General features: G+C 39.8%; 1 protein-coding gene across 2 annotated transcripts in view; it reads right to left on the reverse strand.

Annotated features, from left to right (window-relative positions):
• ACE2 (angiotensin converting enzyme 2) overlaps nucleotides 1–22,241 on the reverse strand; it is a 45,575-nt gene that overhangs the window by 8,404 nt on the left and 14,930 nt on the right. For both annotated transcript variants that reach the window (XM_008544773.2, XM_070603753.1), the window contains 12 exons: nucleotides 20,624–20,717; nucleotides 20,038–20,181; nucleotides 18,497–18,609; nucleotides 16,192–16,297; nucleotides 15,034–15,131; nucleotides 12,593–12,762; nucleotides 9,756–9,982; nucleotides 6,234–6,378; nucleotides 3,802–3,900; nucleotides 2,965–3,087; nucleotides 2,380–2,552; nucleotides 1,081–1,139 (listed from right to left, as the gene is read on the reverse strand). In XM_008544773.2, the coding sequence (XP_008542995.1) occupies nucleotides 1,081–1,139; nucleotides 2,380–2,552; nucleotides 2,965–3,087; nucleotides 3,802–3,900; nucleotides 6,234–6,378; nucleotides 9,756–9,982; nucleotides 12,593–12,762; nucleotides 15,034–15,131; nucleotides 16,192–16,297; nucleotides 18,497–18,609; nucleotides 20,038–20,181; nucleotides 20,624–20,717 (1,551 nt within the window). The remainder of the gene's footprint in view (nucleotides 1–1,080; nucleotides 1,140–2,379; nucleotides 2,553–2,964; nucleotides 3,088–3,801; nucleotides 3,901–6,233; nucleotides 6,379–9,755; nucleotides 9,983–12,592; nucleotides 12,763–15,033; nucleotides 15,132–16,191; nucleotides 16,298–18,496; nucleotides 18,610–20,037; nucleotides 20,182–20,623; nucleotides 20,718–22,241) is intronic.

Consider the following 22,241-nt stretch of genomic DNA (forward strand, 5'->3'; position numbering starts at 1 on the left):
ATTACACTACAACTACTGTAGAGCCTTGGACAATATTTAACTCCCCAGGAAAAGTAAGGGGGTAGAACTGCAATCTTTGGATCTATCCAATGCAAATAACAATTTTCTGTAGCACCTTGAACTATTTTATCCAATAGTTCCCGGTTGTCGTCTAATTCTGCAAAGCCTTCAGGGTGCCATGCCCCTACCCAGGCCTTTGAGCCCCATCTGCCTGAGAATACCCTCTCCTCTCCTCTTTCCCAGTCAAAGCCACTACTTCTTCAGACTGGATAACTTGAAACAGGTACTTAGGAGAAAGCAACAGCTGATTAAAGCAATTCACATGAAGGTGTAAATAATGTGATTTTCTGTAAAACGTTTTGTTATCCCAAAATGCATGTCTACGTCAGTGGTTCTCAGATTTTGCTGTGATTAGAGCCACCTGGCGAGCTTTTAGAACTCTTGATGCCACACCCCAGAGCAATTAAGTCAGAATCTCTGTGAGTGGGACTCAAGCATTCAGATTTTTTAAACACCCCATATGACTCCAATGTGCAGCCAGGTTTGAGAAACAGTGTTCTAAATCAGACCTTTCCAGTCTTTATTGTGTATACAAATCACCTGGGGGCTTGTTAAAATGCAGATTCTGATTAAGCAAGTCCAGGGTGGGGGCCTAAGATTCTGTGTTTTTAACAAGCTTCCGGGATATAGATAATTGACTAAAACAAAACAAAACAAAAGTACCAACACTAATTTTAAAAACAAAAAATCTCTCAAAATACAACCATGTCCTCTTCCTCAAATACAAGTAATGGTGGAAAGAGTGAATTGGGAGGGTGGGTATTTGATATTTAAGATTGGATGTTTTCTCATTGATCTTCATAACACTTTCAAGGTAACAAGGAAAAAGTAGACATAGCCAATCCAATAAGGAATGTGTTACTAAAAAAACCCAAAAGCCAAAGGCCAGAACCTGGGGCTTGTAGCTTTTAAGAGAACCGTGTGGCTTCTCATCCTTTGGATCACACTGGAATGGGCTTATTGTGTCCTGCTCAAGGGAGTGCATTGAAAAGTAATGGATGTGCTGTCCAGAATACTCACTGCTTTTTCTCCAAGAGCTGATTTTAGGCTTATCCTCACTTTGATGCTTTGGTCAGCATCTGATCAAAGAGAAATCAAAGACTGTTGTTACAGATGACAGATTTACCATGTGTGTTTATTTCCTTCCCCTCCCAAGATCCCACTAAAGCGATAGTAAAGGAATTTTTTAAAAGGTATAAACACACTTTTGGAAAATAAGAAGTAATGGAGGAGGGGTAAGTGCTTTCTCAAGAGTCAGGAAGCCATGGCCTAATGTGTACACAGAGGCGGTACACACCCAAAAAGTCCCAGAGAATTCCAGAGAGGCTTGAGATTGAGGTACAGCAGGGGGTGGAAAGAAGATATCAGACTGAAAACAAGGGGAATGAAAGCCAAGGTTTGGTTAAAGCCACTTTGGGGAACAGTTGATCCTCCTAACCCACGTGCTCTTGCTTAGAAAGTCTGCTGTGGCAAAAACAAGAGGTAAGCCAAGAAAGATGACATGGAATCCAGGAAGGAGTGGATTCAACCCAGGAAAGTGGCAAAGGGACGACTCAGGATGAAAACTGTGGTCCAGATTGAGAGAGGAGGACATAAGACTCTAAGAGGGAAGTCTTTAGGAAAAAATGAGACTGAAAAGAATAGATATGTTGGAATAGTTGGAAAAGATGAATGCAACATAGATAGCAAATTAAGCATGCCAAAAAAATGAGGCAGTAGAAACTTCAGGACAAACAAAAAGCCATGTAAGAAAGGATATAATAGATTCCTTGGCTCTGCAGGCATAATGATGTAAATATTGATGATTTCTTTACCGAAAATTATGATAAAGCTTTATTGGGAGAATGAGAAAGAGAGGCGCAAGAGTAGGCAGAAGTGCATGTCTAAAACTGACCAATAAAGAGATAACAATATAAACACATTGTTTAGAAATATGAAACTGCCAGAACGAATAGCATTAAATTTGTAATAGCATTAAAATTGTTAAAGGTATTTATCTCTGAAGAGCAGTATTTTATTACAATCAGTTGGGGACTGCTATACTCTTTTGTTTTAAATATGAGGCTAATAAAGCAGACTTGAAAGAGAAGGGGGGGGTGTGTGTGAAGCAGTTTTCACCGTGCCTGGTACATAGTAGGTGCTCAAGAAACATTGTGTTTCCTCCCAGATAAAATGGCAGCTGCCACCATAGCACAGTCAGAAGCAGGGTCTACACAGAGGGAGAACATACTATGTCACAGCCCCATAACACTGGGGCCAGAGAAGACCAGGAGAAGCAGAAAGGGAGGGATTCAAAGTGTGTCAACTCGATGTACCCACATGGACTCCAGTTGGTGCTCCATCCCACAAAAGAATTCTTGTTCTGGTCTTTCAGCCAGGTAAACAAGGGCTCAAAGTAATTGAGCAGTGGTCTTACATCCATATTCTTCACTCCTACAATACGTTCCAATGCTAAGGTCCAGGGTTCTGATTTTCCAAGGCTCAGCATTTGGCTACATGAGAAAAGGGGAGGGCGGGTTCAGGGCCTTTTGAGGAATTACAGATGTACATATATTTACATGTATGATCTATAGTTTCTCCTCTTTGGCTTGGCTAAGTTTGCTCCTGGCAGATAAGAAAATAAGGTGTGTTAACGGATGGATTAATCCTTCAATCTCTCTTCCCTTCCAATTACTACAAAGGGAGCTCTGTAGTTATGGCATGGAGAGAGGAGGTGCCCTGTCCAGGCTTCACATGGTCTAGGTTCCTGAGTGACCACAAAATAAGCATTTAACTTGTGGATGAGGACCCTTTGAGACCAAAAATTTTCTTTTTAGAACAAAGAAATCAAATTCAAACAGGCATGGAGAGGAGTGATATTAAATGATAATAGGAGAGTTTCAACTGTTTTGAAGCATTTCTTACAGCAGCTTCTGCCCAGCTTCAGTGGAATTGGAGATATCACATTTGTGCAGGGGACCTTCATGTTTAGCTGTTTGACAAAGGGCTTCTTGAAACTGGAATTGATAGATGGTCCTTGTGTAATATCTGTAAAAGAGATAAAGAAACAGAAAAGCAGTCCCATGTTTAGTTACTGTGGTAGAGTCATAGATTGGGGCATATATTTAAATTCTGAGGCCCTAGTAACCAAAGAGATACTAGTTAAATTTCTTTCTCCAGAAAGACCCAAACATGAACCCTGCAGACTCATCATAACCCACATGCATTTTTGTATCAGCTGATGAAACGGCAGTATTTTGTTAAATTTTAGCTTACATTTGCATTGTGTTTTACAGATTTAGAGCCCTTTCATATAAATGATGCCAAGCAATCCTTATGGCAGGTCAATAATATTATTTCCACTTTATCAATAAGGAGACTGAGGCTCAGCAAATTCAAGATCTGGAACTAATAGGTAAAGAACATAGGTTTTTGGACTTCAAGTAAAAAATGCTCTTTCTACTACAATCACTCTGAACTCTGACAGTAACAAGGAGACAAACAAAAATACTTTATTTCTCTCAAGGATACTATAGACTCCTTGATAGTGGAGAAGAGATTTTGCACAAGTTTTATTTAACCCAATAAATCGTGTTGAGGTAAACTGAATTGAAATTGATCATCTATTTTGAGGTTCTGGGGGGAGGTGGGTGGAGATAGAGAAATTTCAGTCTTCACTTCATAGATCCCTATTTCTTTGCCATTAGCACAGCTGTCTACAAACCATAGAAACTAAACAGTAAAAAGAAAACTGTCATTTACCGGATAAATGAGTAATCATTAGCAACATGGAACAGAGCTGCGGGGTCACAGTATGTTTCATCATGGGGCACAGGTTCCACTACCCCGACTATCTCTCGCCTTTGGGAAAAAAAGCAGATACATCAGCCGTGGGTCACGCATCATGAGAAGGCATGGTTAAGTGCAGCTTTATCAGCCAGTGGCATTTATACTGGAATTGGTTGTCAGGTGAAATAGAAACAGTGTAAAAAATTACAGAACAAAGCCCATTATGTGGTTCTCTCTTCCTTTTTAAATTCAGCTAGAATATACTATTGGAAAAATAGTTATGTCTTCAAAACACTAATTTAATAAAGTGCATTGCATGGCCAAAAATGTACAGTGAAAGTGCTCACAATTTCTCTCTGGCACTACACTTGATGTGCTCCTGGCAGACAGAATTTTCTAAAGTGGAAACTTTACTTATTCTTCAAGGCTAGCTCAAATGTCCCCTGCTCTGTGAGGCCTCCCCCTGATCCCACCCACCTGCCAGCAAGTGAAGCCCTCCAGCTCCTTCGGCTTCTCTAGCTGCGCCTTCCTTCCCACTTCTCTCTCCATTTTATAATGATTCTCATACAGCTCCTTCTTGCCCTGTAGACCTGAGGTCCTAGAGAGCAAGGCTGTGTCTTGCTCTTCTTTATAGTTCCAGTGCCAAACAGTGCTTAATGCTAAGGAAAGACTTCATGTATATTTGTTGAATGAATGGAGTAATTAATGCATTAGTGAATCATTTTAAGGGTCTGATTCCATGTACCTTTAAAGATAAACTAAAAGGGATCAAAAAGTAATTCGATAAGAAAAAAAGGTAGAGAAACCATTTATTTGGCATTGTTTAAACTTAATACATTTGTCCTTTCTGATTGTGGGATCATTATAGACACAATTTCAGTAACACTCAAACGCTAGAAACAGTTATTACAGATGCTGCCTCCTTCCTCCCAAGTAGGATTTAAGTTAACAGAGAATCTTGGCAGAAGAGTGGCACTGACTTAAACTTACGGATATGAGGCTGAATGTTACGTAGGTAGATCTTCACTACGAAAAGGAAAAATAAGAAAAACAAAGAAAAATAATTGGCAGGAGTCTGACTAATACATGGTAGGGAGAAGATTTCTTTTCTATCTCTCTCTCTCTTTCTTCCTTCCTTTCTGTCTTCTTTTGTAATTCTTCCATCCCAAACCTATTTATTTCATATCTGCATGTGCCAGGCACACTGTGCAAGGCACTTGGGATACAGTGATGAATAATGTAGTACTGAAACTATTGAAAGGGATCTCTATCTGTTGTCCAAATGTTCCAGGCTCTCTCTGGCTTGGAATTCTCTCCGTTCCCCTCTACATATACCTAGGTATCTCCCACATCTTTCTCAGAGCTCAACTTAGATGCCTCCCCTCATCTGACCCACGAGATTGGGCCTTGGATCTCCCTGTGGATGCTCATGGATCCCTATACCCTCTCATCGCAACACAACACATTGCAGTAGTTTCATTTTCCATATCCCTCCATGGACTAAAAATTCTTTGAAGTCAAGGAGAAGGTCTAAAATCATCAGCATTGGCTCCCCAGTGCTGTGCCTAAAATGTAGATTAGTATTTTTGTTTAAAAGAGAGGATAAAAGGATAAATAAAAATGAATAAATTGTTCACTTCCTAAATAATATCACAGTTTAACGGGTGACCCAACACTTAAGAAGATAGAGCATAAGAAGAAGTGTCACCTAATCCTGCTTGGGTAGGAGGCAGAGCCAAGGAAATGTTACCTGAGAAGGCACCCAAATGGAGACTTAAGTTAAAAAGATGCTGTTAATATGTGTGTGTCTGTATGTGTGTGCGTGTGTGTGGCGTGATGGCATTCCCCTGGCCTAACGTACTTCTCTCTCATTTTCCCATATTTAACCCCACATCACCAGATTTCAAGATTTAGCTGTTGAAATCCCAGTTATTCTGACTGTGAAGAATTCTCTGAGAACTCCAATCCCGGTTGTCTTAGACTGAGTTCTCACAGAAGCAGACCCTGACACAAGGTCCTGGGAAATGATCCCAGGACACATTAGCAAAGGAATGAGGAAGTGACACAGGGAAAGGAAAGCAGCCCCCAAAAAGGGTGTTTTCAAGCAAGTCACTACCTCAGAATTCTCCCGGCAAAGGGTAAGGAAGCTGATTTTATTACTTATCCACCCATTCCCATCAGGTATTGGTTAAGAGCTGATGGGGTGGCATTATTTCCTCAGTCCTTCCTGCCACATGAGGGTTCTAAGGGTCAGAGGAAGCCTGCAGGCAATAAAATACATATACTGGTACTATATACGTGATGTGATGTATGTGTGTGTATATATATACAGGCCAGCCAAATGCTTTTAAATAAACAGCAAACTCGTGAGAAAACGTTTACAGATTTCGTGTTCATTGACTTACTTCATCTCCCACCACTTTTTCATCCACTCCTCTTTGGGAATTTCACCCTTAAAGACCATCCACCTCCACTTTTCTAACATGTAAGTAAACGGTAGAGTTCCAACAATTGTAAGTGCTTGTTTGAGGAGGAAGTTTATTTCTGTTTCTGAAAGTAAAATGGAAAAGGATAAATATTAAGATGAGGATGACATTGGATGTTTGTGTCAGAAAATTTCCTAATCTCAAGATATTATTCCCCAAATATACTTACTATAAGGATGATTCCATGAGAAATATTGACAGTGGACATAATAATATGTACATATTCACTTTCTCAGCCAAGGGCTTTGGAGTAGGGTGAAGCCTTGGATAGAACAGGTGAATAAATCCACAAGTAACTCCTAATCCTCATTTTTTTCACTAGTTTCAATTGCATTCCTTATACTTCTCATCAGAGCTGATTAGGGCTATTTCATCTACTTTCCCAGTCATGCTGTTTATTCTTGTAAGCGCCATGAAGGCAGTGAGTGATCATGTCTCATTCAAGACTGTATATCTAGCCCGGTGTGTGCTTCATGATTCCCTCTGTGAGTCTTTGTCAAATAAGCAAATACTAAACAGATGTGGCCAAAAGCCAGTAAACCAGGGAGGAAAAAAGCAAACGAAAAAAAGCCTCCCTGGAGGCAACCATCCACTGGATAATCACAAGTACAATAAAAAACCAACCCGATTAAAACATGGGCAGAGGACTTGAATAGACATTTTGCCAAAGAAGACATACGGATGGCCAACAGACACATGAAAAGGTGCTCAACATCACTAATCATCAGGGAAATTCAAATCAAAACCACAATGAGATACCACTTCTCACCTGTCAGAAAGCTATTATCAAAAAGACAAAAAATAACAAGTGTTGGTGAGGATGTGAAGAAAAGAGAACCCTCGTACACTGCTGGTGGGAATATAAACTGGTGCAGCCACTAGGAAAAACAGTATGGAGGTTCCTTTAAAAATTAAAAATAGAACTGGGGCTGGCCCCGTGGCCTAGTGGTTAAGTTCGCGCGCTCCGCTGCAGGCGGCTCAGTGTTTCGTTGGTTCGAATCCCGGGCGTGGACATGGCACTGCTCATCAAACCACACTGAGGCAGCGTCCCACATGCCACAACTAGAAGGACCCACAACAAAGAATATACAACTATGTACCCGGGGGCTTTGGGGAGAAAAAGGAAAAAATAAAAAAAATCTTTTTAAAAAAAAAAAAGAAAAATAGAACTATCATATGATCCAGCAACCACTTCTGGGTATTTACCCAAAGAAAATGAAAACACTAATTTGAAGAGATACAAGCACCTCCATATGTTCATTGCAGCATTATTTATAATAGCCAAGATATGGAAGCAACCTAATTGTTCATAGATAGGTGAATGGATAAAGAGATGTGACATACACACACACACACTGGAATATTACTCAGCCACAAAAATAATGGAATCTTGCCATTTACAACAACACAGAGGGACCTAGAGGCTATTACGCTAAGTGAAATAAGTCAGACAGGGAAAGACAAATACTGTATGACTTCCCTCATATGTGGAATCTAAAAAACATAACAAATGAGCAAACAAGACAAAATAGAAACAGACTCATAGGTACAGGAAACAAACTCGTGGTCATGAGGGGGGAGCAAAATAGGTGGAGGGAATGAAGAGGTACAACTTCCAGTTATAAAATCATTATGTCATGGGGATGTCACGTACAGCATGGGGAATATAGTCAATAATACTGTAATAACTCTGCATGGTGACACATGGTAACTAGACTTAACATGTTGATCATTTCACAGTGCATATAAATATTAAATCACTGTGATGTACACCTGAAACTAATAGGATATTGTATGTCAATTATACTTCAATAAAAAAAGAAGTACAATGTACTTTAAACGTACTGGCATCCTCCTTACCTGGGTTTAAAATGCTTTAACAAATTGTGTTATCCCATTATCCTTTATTAGTGACATAAAAAGGCAGTAGAGCTCATCTCTAGTGTGCAAATGAAGCTCACTGAAATGTAATCGGGGGATATTATCTGCTTGGCACGCCACCCTATCTCTAGTGTCTAGAAAAATGTCTTGCACGTACTATGTGCTCAATAAATATTTTTGGAAGAAGAAAGGAACAGAGAGAGAGGGAGGGAGGGAGAGAAGGAACGAAGGAACTTATTTGTTTAACCTTATTTGCACATCAGAGGCAGAGCCAAGGAAAGAGGTAGGAGTTTTTTAAACCAATGGTTTAACCATGTCTAGTACAGTACTGTCTTAGTGATTCAACTATCTTTGCCTGCTGTCAGGGAATATCAAAAATGATAAAAACAAATAACTGTCTGTTAATTGACTTGAGAATGATATTTTAAAATTAGGAAACAGGTGTGATTACCGTGAACTCCCTTTCCTTTGTTGCTCCCTTCATGGGAGGATGGCACTACTTGTCTATTCCCCACTGGGTCTGAGCCTATGCTAACTTTTTCAGCAATGATGATAGGTTTACACTGACCTATTCCCAGATCCTTGTGAGATTACCAAGGTCTGAAGCCAGAAATCAAGGTAAAGTGAATTGCCCACAAGAGGATGGAGCTCATGACCTTGACCTCATTGACCAAACGTTCCAGCCAGCAGAGCTGATGTTTATGGCCCAAATAGTTGAAATGAGTGGAGAGAAACACACGAAAGAGAAAAACATATTTGACTCTAAGTGTCCTCCTTTTACAAAAAAGAACCAAAAGCCATGGCATCCTCACTGAAGACTCTAGATCTCTTGAACATTTATTGTGTTCCATCAAGTCCAAGCCATCCAAAGAGAAACAGGCTGCCTCAGGCAAAGATGGATCTGAGGGGGCGTTGGAGGGGCAACTTCATGATTCAGCTGTATGAACAAAATGTTTCAGTCCCTTCCAATCTTAATATTCTTCCACCTGTTCTTTAAGAATTCCCAAATTTTGACTTACACTTTGCTTTGCATAATATTATGGGAAAGCTTTAGATCAGGGCTCTGGTTCTGGTTCTCTCACATTGCTTTTTGACCTCAAGCTAGTTACTTTCCCTCTCCTGTCTTTAGTTTTCTTCCTCTGCAGAACAGTTTTTAGATTCTGTTCCAGGTCTAACATTTTGGAACGTTTTTACCTAGAACCAGAGGGATCTAGTCAGAACTCTTGACACTAATTAGCTAGGTGACCTTGAAAAAGCCATTTCAGTTCTGTGGGCTCGTTTTAGCATCTTTTGAAAAAGCTTCTGTTAGATGTTTCTTGGAGTCCCAAGGCCATTCATTCAGTTACCTCTCTTATGCCCTTTTCAAAGATACAGAACCACAAGTTGGCGTGTTGTGATACATACTTAAAATTTTTTTACCAGTAGCAATTCCCAGTTACCCATATATACCTTATACTATATGTGGAAAAAATTAATATATATCCTACGCGTGAAAATAAATACCTTGGCCCACATTTGACTAAAGAATCCCAAAAACAAGCCCTGAAAAAATGTCCATACCACTGTCTTCATAAAAATCAGGTGGCAGAAGACCAATGGCTTTCAGATGGTTAGGTGTAGCTGCAGAAAGTGACATGATTTCCCCAACAGCTTCATGGAACCCTTCATTAGCTCCATTTCTTAGCAGGTAGGGTTGTACAGCATATGCCATGTCATACTGGATGTGTCCCATCTCATGGTGGGCTGTCAGGAAGTCATCCATTGTCACCTTTGTGCACATCTTGATCCTGCACAAAAATGGGCAAGATTAAAATGAAGCTCACTGAATTTCATTTAGTCATCACAGTAGAGTTGTATGGGATTTGGGTAGCATGGATCATCTTTCCAAGATTTATTCACCAATGAATTTTGAGGACCTACCTTTTATGTCCTAGAAACTGTACTAGGTGCTCAATATAAAGTTACGGGCGGGTGAATCCTGTTCTCCTGCTCACAGACTAATGGAAATAAGCAGAGTCTTCTACTACAAAAACTCTGAGGCAGGTACTCTGTAAGTGATGAGTAGACCTGACCTTGGGCATAAAAATGAGTGAATGCAGGCACAGTTTCCTAGAAGCACCGAGAAGGGCATAGCTGAGGATAAAATAAGCGATCTGGATCTTGATCAACATTCGGGAGTTTGCCAGGTAGATGGCAGGGAGGGACAAGTGGTTGACATTCCTGGAAGTGCTCAATGAGAAAGTCTTGAGAAAAGAATGTGGCATTCTGGACACTGCAGGAAATTTGGTATAGCCAGGATAGAGAAGGAGGAGGAGGAGAGGCTGGAAATTGATATTCGGGAATCATTTCATGTAAGTCAAGGAGTGGATGTGACGGCCCACGATGCAGGCAAAGAGTGGCAAGAAAAGAGGGCCAAGACAAAGCCTTAAGAGATCCCAGTACTTACAGAGTGGAGAGAGGAAGATCATTCAGAGGACATGACAGAGAGAGAAGTCAAAGACGTCCAGAAGAAGATGACAGTGCAGAAGCCAGTGAGAAATGGCATTTCAAAGACAACTCATAAATGCTGTCTAATGCTGCTGTGGCCCAAAGAAATAAGGTCTGCGTTTGGCGATTAGGTGGTGGTCTTTTTCAACTTGGCAAGAGCAGTTTCATTCAGGTGAGTGTAGGGCTCACATTTCACTAGGTTCCCAAATTAATTTTCCTACCACTCTGACCATGTCATCCCTCTGAAAAACACCCTATAAGGACTCCCCACTGCTCAAGAATAAACTCAACCTCCTTTATACACCCCCATAGGACTTGCTTTTCTAACTTGGTTTTTCTCTATTCTCTTTTGAAACAATTATAAGAATAGCTACTATATATTTAATGTCTACTGTATGTACGATCCTGTGCTAGGAAACTTACGTATACTTACTCATTTTTAAGCCTCACTCTAGTACTGGAGTCAGTAAAGTATGGCCTGTGGCTGACCACCTGTTTTGATAAATAAGGTTTTATTAGAACACAGCCACACTAATTTGTTTATGTATTATCTATGGCTGCTTTCATGCCACAATGGCAGAGCTGAGTAGTTGCAACAGAGACCCGCAAACCCTAAACTATTTATTGTTAGACCCTTTACAGAAAAGGATTGCCAACCCCTACTCTAGCGGATGCTGCTGGGTCTCTACCCAGATCTGCTTTATCAGGCAGATCCACCCATCTCCCAGTTGCCTCAGTCATAGTCGTTAAAGACCAACGGCCGCTTCCTTCTTCACCACCTTTGGCTAAATGGGAGGTGCCTCAGCCAGGAGGTTAAGTGCCCCCACCCTCCGGGGCAGTCCACAGCCAATGACTGACTAATAGAGGGGTACAAAAGGCCAGTCCTCTTGTCTCAAAAGTGTGACCAACTCTGTGGTACAAATCATGCTCCCGAGAGCCCTGTGAGATCAGGCTGAGGCCAAGTCTCCAGCAGAGACCGCATCTTCACTGAACTTTTTCCCCTGCGCCATTCTGCTTCCCTCGCTCCCCTTGGCCTGAAAGCTCTCCCTCAGTGAAGCACTTGTACAAGAATCTCCCTCTCAGCCTAGGGAACCCAACCTAAGACACTCACAAACCTGCAACCTAGAAATTACTATTCCACTTTATAGATTAAGACACTGAAACCCAAGAAGGTTAAATACTTTGCCCAAGGTTGCCTAGTCATTAAGTGACACACCTGGAATTTGAAAGCCTATGTTCCTTCTGCCATATCACCCAGACCCTTCTTCACATGCCTTTTATACTAGCCTAACTTGCTGACTCCAGAAAACAACGTCAGGTCCTCCCTCTCCGCATTTGATTCTGCTGTTGTCCCAGCCCAGTGTCTGCCTCCCAGCACCATCTACCCAAGCCCCTCTCGTCTTTCAAGCCCAATTCAAATGCCACCTGAAAAGCCCTGTCTGAGCCTACTCCCTATTCCAGGTATGGTCAGTTCTCTTCCAGTTCCCTATAGAATGTTCTCTATGTTTCTCTTATGACGCATACCACTTTCTCTCTTTTATCCTCTCCTGTCTCACTCACAACAGGGAAACGGAGGGGAAGATCAATTCCTGATTCACACATCCATGTTCCATAAATCTTAGCACCAAACCTTTCCTAATGGGGGCCCCACCATACCCATGACCATACAACTCTAATGTGTGCATATTATTTCAAGTGAGGTAAATTGTCTAAGGGTTCAATTTTGCTGACAATCCCCTTTTCCTGGGAAAGCCAAGATGTGCTCTCACGGACTCCCAGCCTTCGTTCAAGGAGAGTTCATTCAACTCTTCTGTGCTCAGAGAAGCAGAGAAGTAATCCAAATTCATCCTCATCCCTGCCACCATTGTCTCCCACTTTAGTACCAGCCATGTGAGTATCAGCCTCGCTACCTGAAGTCACCCTTCCCCAGGTCCCAGGCTGTGGGGTGGCAGACAACTTTCCGGCCATCGCCTGGCTCAGTTAGCATGGAGTTTTCCCAGAATCCTTGAGTCATATTAGGAAGGCCAACAGACACAAAGAACTTCTCAGCCTCCTCGAATATCCTCTTTGCATCCCAGCTCTGGAAAAAAAAGAACAGCACTTCATTCTAGAATTAAAATAAAAGCATTGTTTCTGTTAGATATGTGCATAAGCATAACATTTCTATAAGGTGATTTGGTGAAATGTATGGACAGCTTTCAAAGTGTTTATGCCCTTTGTCTCAGTAATCCTGTCTCTAGGGAACTAACCTAGGAAATTCTCAGAAATTAGGTCCAAGAATTACATTTAAATGTTTTTTTGAAAAATAAAAAAATGTGTTTTTTTGTTTATTATTTTTAATTGAAATACATTTGATATATAACATTGTGTAAATTTAAGGTGTACAACATGTAAAATGACTTTTAATACGGAAAAAAGTGGAAACAACCACCAGAATGGTTAAATAAGTGATGCCTTTGTGGAATGGAAAATCTAAATAAATTAGATTTTTAAAGAATTTTTATTGATTTTTAAAAAAATTTAATAGTAAGAGAGAAAATACAATATACAAACCACTTATATAGTATAATCTTAATGAGGAAAAACACAAAATATTAACGGTAGACTGAGTGAGATTATGTGTGATGTTTTTTGTCTTTATTCTTTATATTCAAGTATAAAGATAAACAACAATGACCTTCTCCTTGCTAAAAACTATTCACCTCAAGCCAAGCATCATTGATTGAGGCCCTTCCAGGGGCAAGGCCCTGGTATTAGGCTCAGTGGAAGACACAAACAATAATGTGGACATGAAGAAGTGGGCTTTCAGAACCAAAAAGGCCTGCATGTGACCCAGCAGCCAATGAGTACTTGGGCCTTGGCTTCATAGTCTGTATGGGAATCTAAACTTTCAGAATGTTCTGGAACTTGAGAGGGGCAGCAGTAGGTGTCTGCCATTCAGCAAACTCTCTGGGAGCTACTGTCCCTGGAGCTGACCAAGACCTCTTTGGAGATAAGGCCCACATCAGGCAAACTAAGTTTCATTTATGTAATTGCAGATACTTCATGAATCACTTTTAGTGACACAGAAAACTTCCTCTGATCTCAAAGATCAGTGAAGTCTGGTTTTTCTCCTATGTCAGCCTTGGGGATTTGAAACAGGATATGACGCTATGGATTTTTTTATTATTAACCTTTAAAGGCTTAATTTCATGCAATATTAGTATTATTAATTAGTATTTATTATTATACAGAGAGAACGTATACCAAAGCAACGTAGACTAGTAAGCACAGTTAACATCTGTTGAGTGAAGAATGAGTGAATAGAAAACCAGACTGGAAGTATTAGGAGTTCTGAGTTCAAACCTCAGTTGCCACTGACTGTCTTTGTGCCTTCGGGCAAGTCATTTCCCCGAGCCTCAGTTTCCTCACCTACAACATGGAACTATCACAATATCTGTCCTGGCAGTCTCATAGGTTTGTTGTAAAGATAAACTTAGGAGAGGTAGTGGGTATAAAACCACTGTGGATAGGCTAAGGAGCGACATAAAGATGGGCTTCTGCTGCTGCTCAGCTACAAAATAAGGCTAGAATAGCTGTAGAATTTTGAGGCCCCTGCAGCTTTACATTTTTATTCTGCTGTGGACTTTTCCCAGGAGTATGTTACGTATGTGAGGGTGTTCATTGCATTGCTGCTTACAGATTTAAAACTGTTAGCAAGCAAAAGTCCAGGAATGCATAAATAGTAAAGTAAATAAATTATGGTGCAACTATCTGAAGAGATTTTATACAGCCAATAGAAGTATGATTATGAATTCTACCCAGAAATGTAGACTATTAGCTGAATAAAGGAAAATATACAACTATAATGTGATTCCATCAATGGAAGGGAACACAGAGAATTTAAATAATTTTACCAAGATGGTAACAAAAACATGATTTAAAAATTATTTTAGAGACTCTTCTAATATTTCTAACAGCAATGATTTTTTAAATATGCAAAAATCTAATGATATCCTTTATTTTACTATTCATAGAGATTACTGACTAATTGCTTAGCAATGAGTAACTTTGGAAAGAGTGATGCCAATCAGTTGATAATTCCACATCTTGCTGCTTAATGGAAAACTCAGGGTATCTCCATTTTTAATATCTCTTAGCAAGATCAATACCATACCTGTTATTCAAGGTACTTGGTGTCACTGACATTGTAAACCACTTTTCCATGAAAAGATAGCTACATAAAAAAAAGTTTAAATTAGCTTGAATTTTTTTTATTTATATGGTTTTATATGCAAAAGATAAGAAGAGAAGGATGGCATAAAAAGAATTTGAGAATTCAGACTTGGTTTTCAAGGCCTCTTCTTCCTACCTGGTCCACCATTGCATCGGTAACATCTATGTTTGGTTTCTGTCCAAAGGGGACTGTCAAAGAGTATAGATTTGTCCAAAATCTACCCCACATATCACCTATTTTAAAAAAAGATTCATTAATACATGACAAAGACAGCAGAAGTATAGACCTGATTTTACATAGTGAAAGAGGTGGGATTGGTAAATGGGCCATAAAAAATAATCTTGAGGGAAGATGCCTAGTTTAAATAAACTTTTTAATTTTTTGTGGTAACATTGGTTTACAACATTATATAAATTTCAGGTGTACATCATTATATTTTGATTCCTGTGTAGATTACATCATGTTCACCACCCAAAGACTAATTATAATCTATCACCACACACATGTGCCATATGGTATTCTAGATTTAATCCAGAATGCTACGTATGCATGACATGAGCTTTTCAAACACATATATTTTATTTGGCCTCAGCTTCTGGGGTGGGGAGGCAGGGAGGGGAGGATGGCTATTCTCTGGAGGGGAATTAAGAGGTTTAATAAAGGGCCCCAGGTCTTGCATGGTCGACGAGGCTCCGTGGCAGAATCCAAAGTTCTTGGAAGATTAATTCTCCTCTTAAACTAGGCATCTTCCTTCATGATGAAGATTTCATTCATTATTCATATGATCCCAAACCAAGTACTTTTCAGCAAAAGTAATTGGTGAAGTTTAGAATGAAGCTTTCACTCAGGCTATACGTTAATTCTAGAAAGCTTTTCTCTCGCCCCTGACCACCTCCAGCCTACCAAGTTTCTTTTCTCTGACGATATAACTAAAATCCTAAACTCCACCTCAAGAGTTTAGCCAACCAACTTGAATGATAAAACTTATTTTCCTCATTTCCACTCTCATTTGAACTTGGTGTTCTTTCTCTAGTTATCTTAAATACCCCTTTATCCTTTAGATTGTTGCCAACATAATAACTCTTTATGTATAAAATAAAGTAACGCAATACAGAACGATTTAAAATGGCTTTCTGTTGAAGAAAGTGCCTTCAAAATGTGATTTCTATAATGTTACTCACTTCATTCACAGAATTTTTCAAAAGTTTTATGTTGGGTCTCGTTCTAAAAAACAGCTTTATTGGTGGAAAGAATAAAGAACAGGGTACACAAAGAATTCCCGGAGTTTCTTACCAAGCAAATGGGCAGGGAGGCATCCAGTCGGATTGATATGGGAAGGGTAAGTATCCATCAACTTTGCCCTCACATAAGCATGAAGATGTTCATATAATGGTTTAATCTGAAAAGCCCGGGAAGAAAGTTTAAGACCAAGAGTAGCCTACTCCGATTTCTAACCCCCAACACTGAGAACAAGAGCTTCCTTAGACAAGTGGAATTTCTTTAAATTCTAATTTCTTTTCCTCTCAAATATTCTGACGAGTTTAAAAGCATTCCCTCTTCCCAGATATTGATGATGACTAGCCCCACCACTTAAGCAGTAAACATATCTGGAGGAATACAGGTCCCAAAATGAAAGCAGCTGCAAAAAATATTCTTTTTTTTTTTTGAGGAAGATCAGCCCTGAGCTAACATCTGCTGCCAATCCTCCTCTTTTTGCTAAGGACGACTGGCCCTGAGCTCACATCTGTGCCTATCTTCCTCTACTCTATATATGGGACGCCTACCACAGCATGGCTTGCCAAGCAGTGCCATGTCCACACCTGGGATCCCAACCAGTGAACCCCAGGCCGCTGAAGCGCGATGCACGCACTGAACTGCTGTGCCACCGGGCCGGCCCCCAAAATATTCATTTTTAAGGTGCTGCCTACTTCCTTTGTTTTTGTTTTATTTTGTTTTACTGAGGAAGATTTGCCCTGAGCTAGCATCTGTTGCCAATCTTCCTCTATTTTTTATGTGAGCTGTCACCACAGCATGGCCACTGATAGATGAATGGTGTAAATCTGTGCCCGGGAACCAAACCCGGGCAGCTGAAGTGGAGTGTGGTGAACTTAACCAGTAGGCCACCAGGGCTGGCCCTACTTCCTTTATTTTTAAATTGAAGTACCATTTATATACCATAAAATCCATCCATTTTTAAGTGTATAGTTTAATGAGTTTTAGTAAATTTATACTGCTGGGCAACCATCACCACCATCCAGTTTTAGAATATTTCCATCACCCCAAAAACTTTCCTTGTACCCATTTGCAGTCAATTCCACTCCCACTTCTATCCTCAGGTAATCACTGAACTGATTTCTGTCTCTATAGTTTTGCCTATTGTGGACATTTCATATCAATGAAATCATACAATATATGACCTTTTATGCCTGGCTTCTTTCACTTAGCATAATGTTTTTTAGGTTCATCCATGTTATTGCATGTATCAGTAGTTTATTCCTTTTTGTTACTGAGTAGCATTTCATTGTATGAATACATCAGAGTTTGCTTCATTTAATATCCCATGGGTAAAATTCATCAGTTGAAGGACAACTAGGTTGTTTCCAGTTTGAGCCTATTGTGGATAATGCTTCTATGAAGCATTAATGTCTTTGCATGGATATATGTTTTCACTTCTCTCATATAGATACCTAAGAGTGGAATACCTTAGTCATGGTAAGTGTGTGTTTAACTTTTTAAAAAATTGCCAAACTATTTTCCAAAGTGTCGGTACCATTTGACATTTCTGTTAGCAGTGTATGGAGGGCTCCAGTGTCTCCACATCCTCACCAACACTTGGTATTGTCAGTCCCTTTAATCAAAGCCATTCTGGTGAGTGTGTAGTGGTTTTTAATCATGGTTTTAATTTGAGTTTCCCCAATAATTTTTTACTTGCTTATTTGCCTGTTGTATAATTTCTTTGATGAGGTACTTGTTCAAATCCTTCGATCCTTTTTTTCAGGGTTGTTTGTCCTACTTCCATTTTTGATAGCTCTGCTCAACTATAGCTATGACAGAGTAGCTTCACATAAGAAGTCTGAAGCCACAGGGGTAAGGGGGAGATGTAGGGGTCAAAGTGAAGGAAGAGGGAGACATTGAGAAGTGTCCATGGAACACTTCTACTCATAAGACTCTCCCTTCCCTATAAAGCCTTCCTTAGTCAAAGGCAAGGAAAAAATAGTATCGATTGTCCTGAGGAAGGAGGCAAAGCCTACCACTCTGCTAACAAAACAAGACAGTGCCAGCCCCAGGTAGCTCCTGAAGGCCATTCCTTATTATAATCTAAAAGACCTTTTCTTCCTATAATCTTTCCTTCTTATAATCTTGCTATTGGTAATTCCTGGTCAGTGGATGAAAAGGGGAGACAAGCAGAGCAATTCTGATCATCTGCTGGAGTTGCCCTATGATTCTTTAAAATCTTTTCAAGTTCTAATATTCCATAACTCTGAGGCCTGGAAATGGCTGACCAATGTATTCAGGACAAACCAGAACGTCTTTGGTCACTGTCCCTTCTTCCCACACACTGCCCTACATCTGTGTCTGGGTACACTTCCTCAGTTACCTCTGCAAAGGTGCGTTCCACATCTTCAATCAACTGGTCGCGGCTATAGTCATAGCCACTCGGCCCCTCTGCTTCATAATCTCCTCTCCAATAATCCCCATAGTCCTCATAATCTGTTTTTGAAAGAGGAGAACGTAAAGGAAATAAAGAGATAAAGCACAGTATACACATATTAGCCTTGCTGAGAGGTTAGAAAAAAATCCAAAGATCTGTCACATTTTCATTGCCCTTCTAAATATCAACTCAAAGGGATGCAAATGAACAACAGCACTAGCTAATGTCTGTTAAGAACTTGCTCTGTGCCAGAAATTTAAATGCATTATCTCACTTAATAAGCACAAAAACTCTACAAGATTGATATTATTATAATCCCCACTGTGCAGATTAACAGTCTGCTCTTAGCTGGTTAAATCATTTGTCCCAGGTCACACAACTGGTAAGGGGCTGAGACACACTGCTAGTCTCCTAACCCTGGGTGTCTACTCTCTCCGTAGTTCAATTCGCATCTTTAGCTTTAAAACATGTGATTGGATCTGAGTTTTTAAATTCTCATTTTGTTCAGGGCCTTATAATTTCAAATAGAACCTAATTCATCTTAGACGTTGCCACACTGGGTCTGTGTTTGTTTGCAAACTATATGTATACACAGCACATCTCTGTGTGCTTCGTGTAGTGTCTCATCACCAAGAAACACGAGCTTGTGTTAGGGTGTTAGCTAATAACATTTGCAAATGTATTTTAATAATTTTTATTTTTACAGCCACTTTTGCAGTGGATGATCAGGAAGATGAGAAGAGAAACAAATATTTGGATGGAAGGATGTGGTGAAGAGTTCTGTCTCCATCTTGCCTATGGCTTGAGAATACGAGTTCAAGTGGCAGAGAAAGACATTTAAAAACAACAGGTTAAAACAATTCTTCCTTACTCAACCCCAGGAGGCAGTGAATCATCAAAGCATAGAGTTATTCATAATGCCGTAACTTCAGCTCATTGTTAAGGCAGGAGAATAAGTTAGGAGATACGGAAATTCACCCCCATGTGAAGATTTTTATGATCACGTGATTTGAGTTATAATTACAGCTGCAGAAAATTATGGGTTTCCAGCCTAAATGAATCTGATTTTTTTCTTTCTGGGACATCACCCTGAGGTAAACACACAACCTTTGAGAATGAACTGTGGCCAGATGGGAGCGGGCGACAGACAGTGTCTCTGTCCCTCATCCTTTCTGAGAAATAGAATCCCTATTCAATCCCCAGACTACTTCAGGAACCCCAGGAGATGAAGACCTTCCCAGATAACTGATTTATTTGACGCCCTCTAATTGAATCTCACTCCTGAGCTCTTTAAACTGTAGAATGTCAATGCGCCTTGCCTTATTTCCTAGAAGTTTCTTATTTGAGACAGGTAACCTGAATTGTTCAGCAGACAGTCATTAATTTATGGATGCCTCTTATATCAAAGGGAAGCCTTGATAATTCATGAGAAATAGTCCTATGGCCTCATAGAGAGCTTCAGGACTTCTACAAACCAGCAAACTTACTGTTTGCTCTTGCCATCTCATTTTTCAGGACCACATACTCTTCATACAATGGCCTCAGCTGCTTGCCAACCTCAGACCTCCAGCCTTCCCAAGCCCAGAGCCTCTGATTGTAGTCTTTGCTGTTTTCCATTATGGCATCTAAACCTGTTAATGCAAAGCACCCAAAGGGAAATAAACATGCATTTGTAAAATTTTTATTTGTAAATAATTATATGAACTTTAAAGAATTAAAAGCAAGGCTGACAGACATCAAGGTCTTAAAGTTATTAAATGAAATATCATGATTCATTAATTTCCTCATCCTTATTAAAGTTCCAAAATATTTCTGCAGAGAAAACAAACCATATAAATCATTTAACTACTAACATAATTAAATTACTTGAATGTGACAGAATTTACAATGAAGTTTTGTTAGAAGCTGAAAGTTCATCTACATGTTGAAACACTCATATTTGGAATCTTCTCACCTTTGGTTATTATTCATATGAAAGGCACAATGTCATCATCTAATGTCAATCTCATTTTTAAAACTTGGAACAACAAAAAAAGTAAATTTCATAATCCCTGCTCAAAATTAATAGCCTACCTGGTTCAAGTAATAAGCACTCCTGTGGATTACTTGGGTTACAAACTTTTCCAGTACTGTAGATGGTGCTCATTGTATTTAGAATTTCGTTCAACTGCAAGTTAAAGGCAATAAACTATGTTAAAAATGGAAAATACGCTAAAGAGAATGCTAATGTAAAGATATCCTTTTGACCATGTGATTTTCTTGCCTCAAAATACAGCAGTTCACATCTTCTTTGCCAAGTATCTTCCTTTATGTAGAGTAGGAATATCTCAGTTAAATTTCCTCACTATCAACTAGCATAGAGCCTTATAAACACATAATAGATATATGTGGAGTGATTGAAATAAACAGATCTACCAAAATCCCAAGAATGTTTCCCACCTGCACATGCACAGAGAAGTGCATTTGTTGTTTCATTCAGCATTCATTGAGTATATATTTATTGAACATCTACTATGTCCTACACTCTGACAATTCTGACACGAACAAGTCACTGGTCCTCAAGGACTCTACAGTCATGGGACAGTGAGGCAGCCATGAAACCAATAATTACATGACAATGTGACAAGTGCTATAACTGCCACCAAAAAGTGATGTGGCAGTATGAGGGAGGAGTAGGTAAGTTAATGACTTGGAGATTTAAGAATGGCTTCAAAGAGAAGGGGACATTAGAGTTGTGCCTTGGAAGAGAAGTAGGAATTGGTCAAGTAGAGAAGGGACATGGAGGGTAGAGCCTAAAAGCTGGAAGGAGGTTGGGACAGACAAGGAATTTTCAGGGAGTGGTGACATGTTGAAGGAAACTGGAGTAGCGGTGCTGATTGAGGGAGGTGGAGGATGTGAGAACAGAGAGGTAAGCAAGGATCACATCACAAGGGACCTTCTATGCCATACTAAAGAGTTTAAACTTTACCCTGTAGGTAAAGGAAAGGAAGGTAATAGAGTAAAGCAGAGCTACTCAAAGTATGGTTCATGGACCAGTGCAAGTCAGCAAAGGGTTTGTTCCCATTCTGTGATAAGTACCTGAATTGAGGGTATAAATGTTCATAAACTTTTAAAAACAATTTGATATTTCTGTAACATCCAAGCATGTGATCAATGAACTCAACCAAGTACTGATCTGCAGAAGATTGGTAATAAAGGAGAAAAGGGAAGAAGAGAGGGAGCAAAGGAGGAAGGAAGGAAAGAAGGGGGCGGGGGGAAAGGAGGGAGAAAGGAGAGAACCACAGATGATTTAAGAAGCACTGGCTGAAAGACTGTTTTCCTTTCTCCTATTTCCTTCTTCCATTATTCTTTCACTCTGCTGCAAGAGTCATTATTTCAAAAGATGAAAGAGATCCTATGCTTAAAACTTCAACAAAATCTCATACTCCAAAGGAATCAACCCAAATTCCTTACCATGGCCAAAAACCCTCATGGTCTCTTTCTGTAGCTGCTTTTTCAATCTCCCCTCCTTCTTCTCCACTGAATTCATGCATCCTTGAGTCTCCCCTCTTCCCAAACACTTCAAGCTCTTATATATGCATTTCAGCAGGTTTCATTCCATTAAAATTATCTGGGATCTTTTAAAAATACAATGTCCAGGTTCCACCTAGGCTAAATCAGACTGCCTAGACTCTAAAAGACCAATGGGCAA

This window comes from Equus przewalskii, chromosome X (assembly GCF_037783145.1).
Source record: "Equus przewalskii isolate Varuska chromosome X, EquPr2, whole genome shotgun sequence".
Taxonomy (NCBI): domain Eukaryota; kingdom Metazoa; phylum Chordata; class Mammalia; order Perissodactyla; family Equidae; genus Equus; species Equus przewalskii.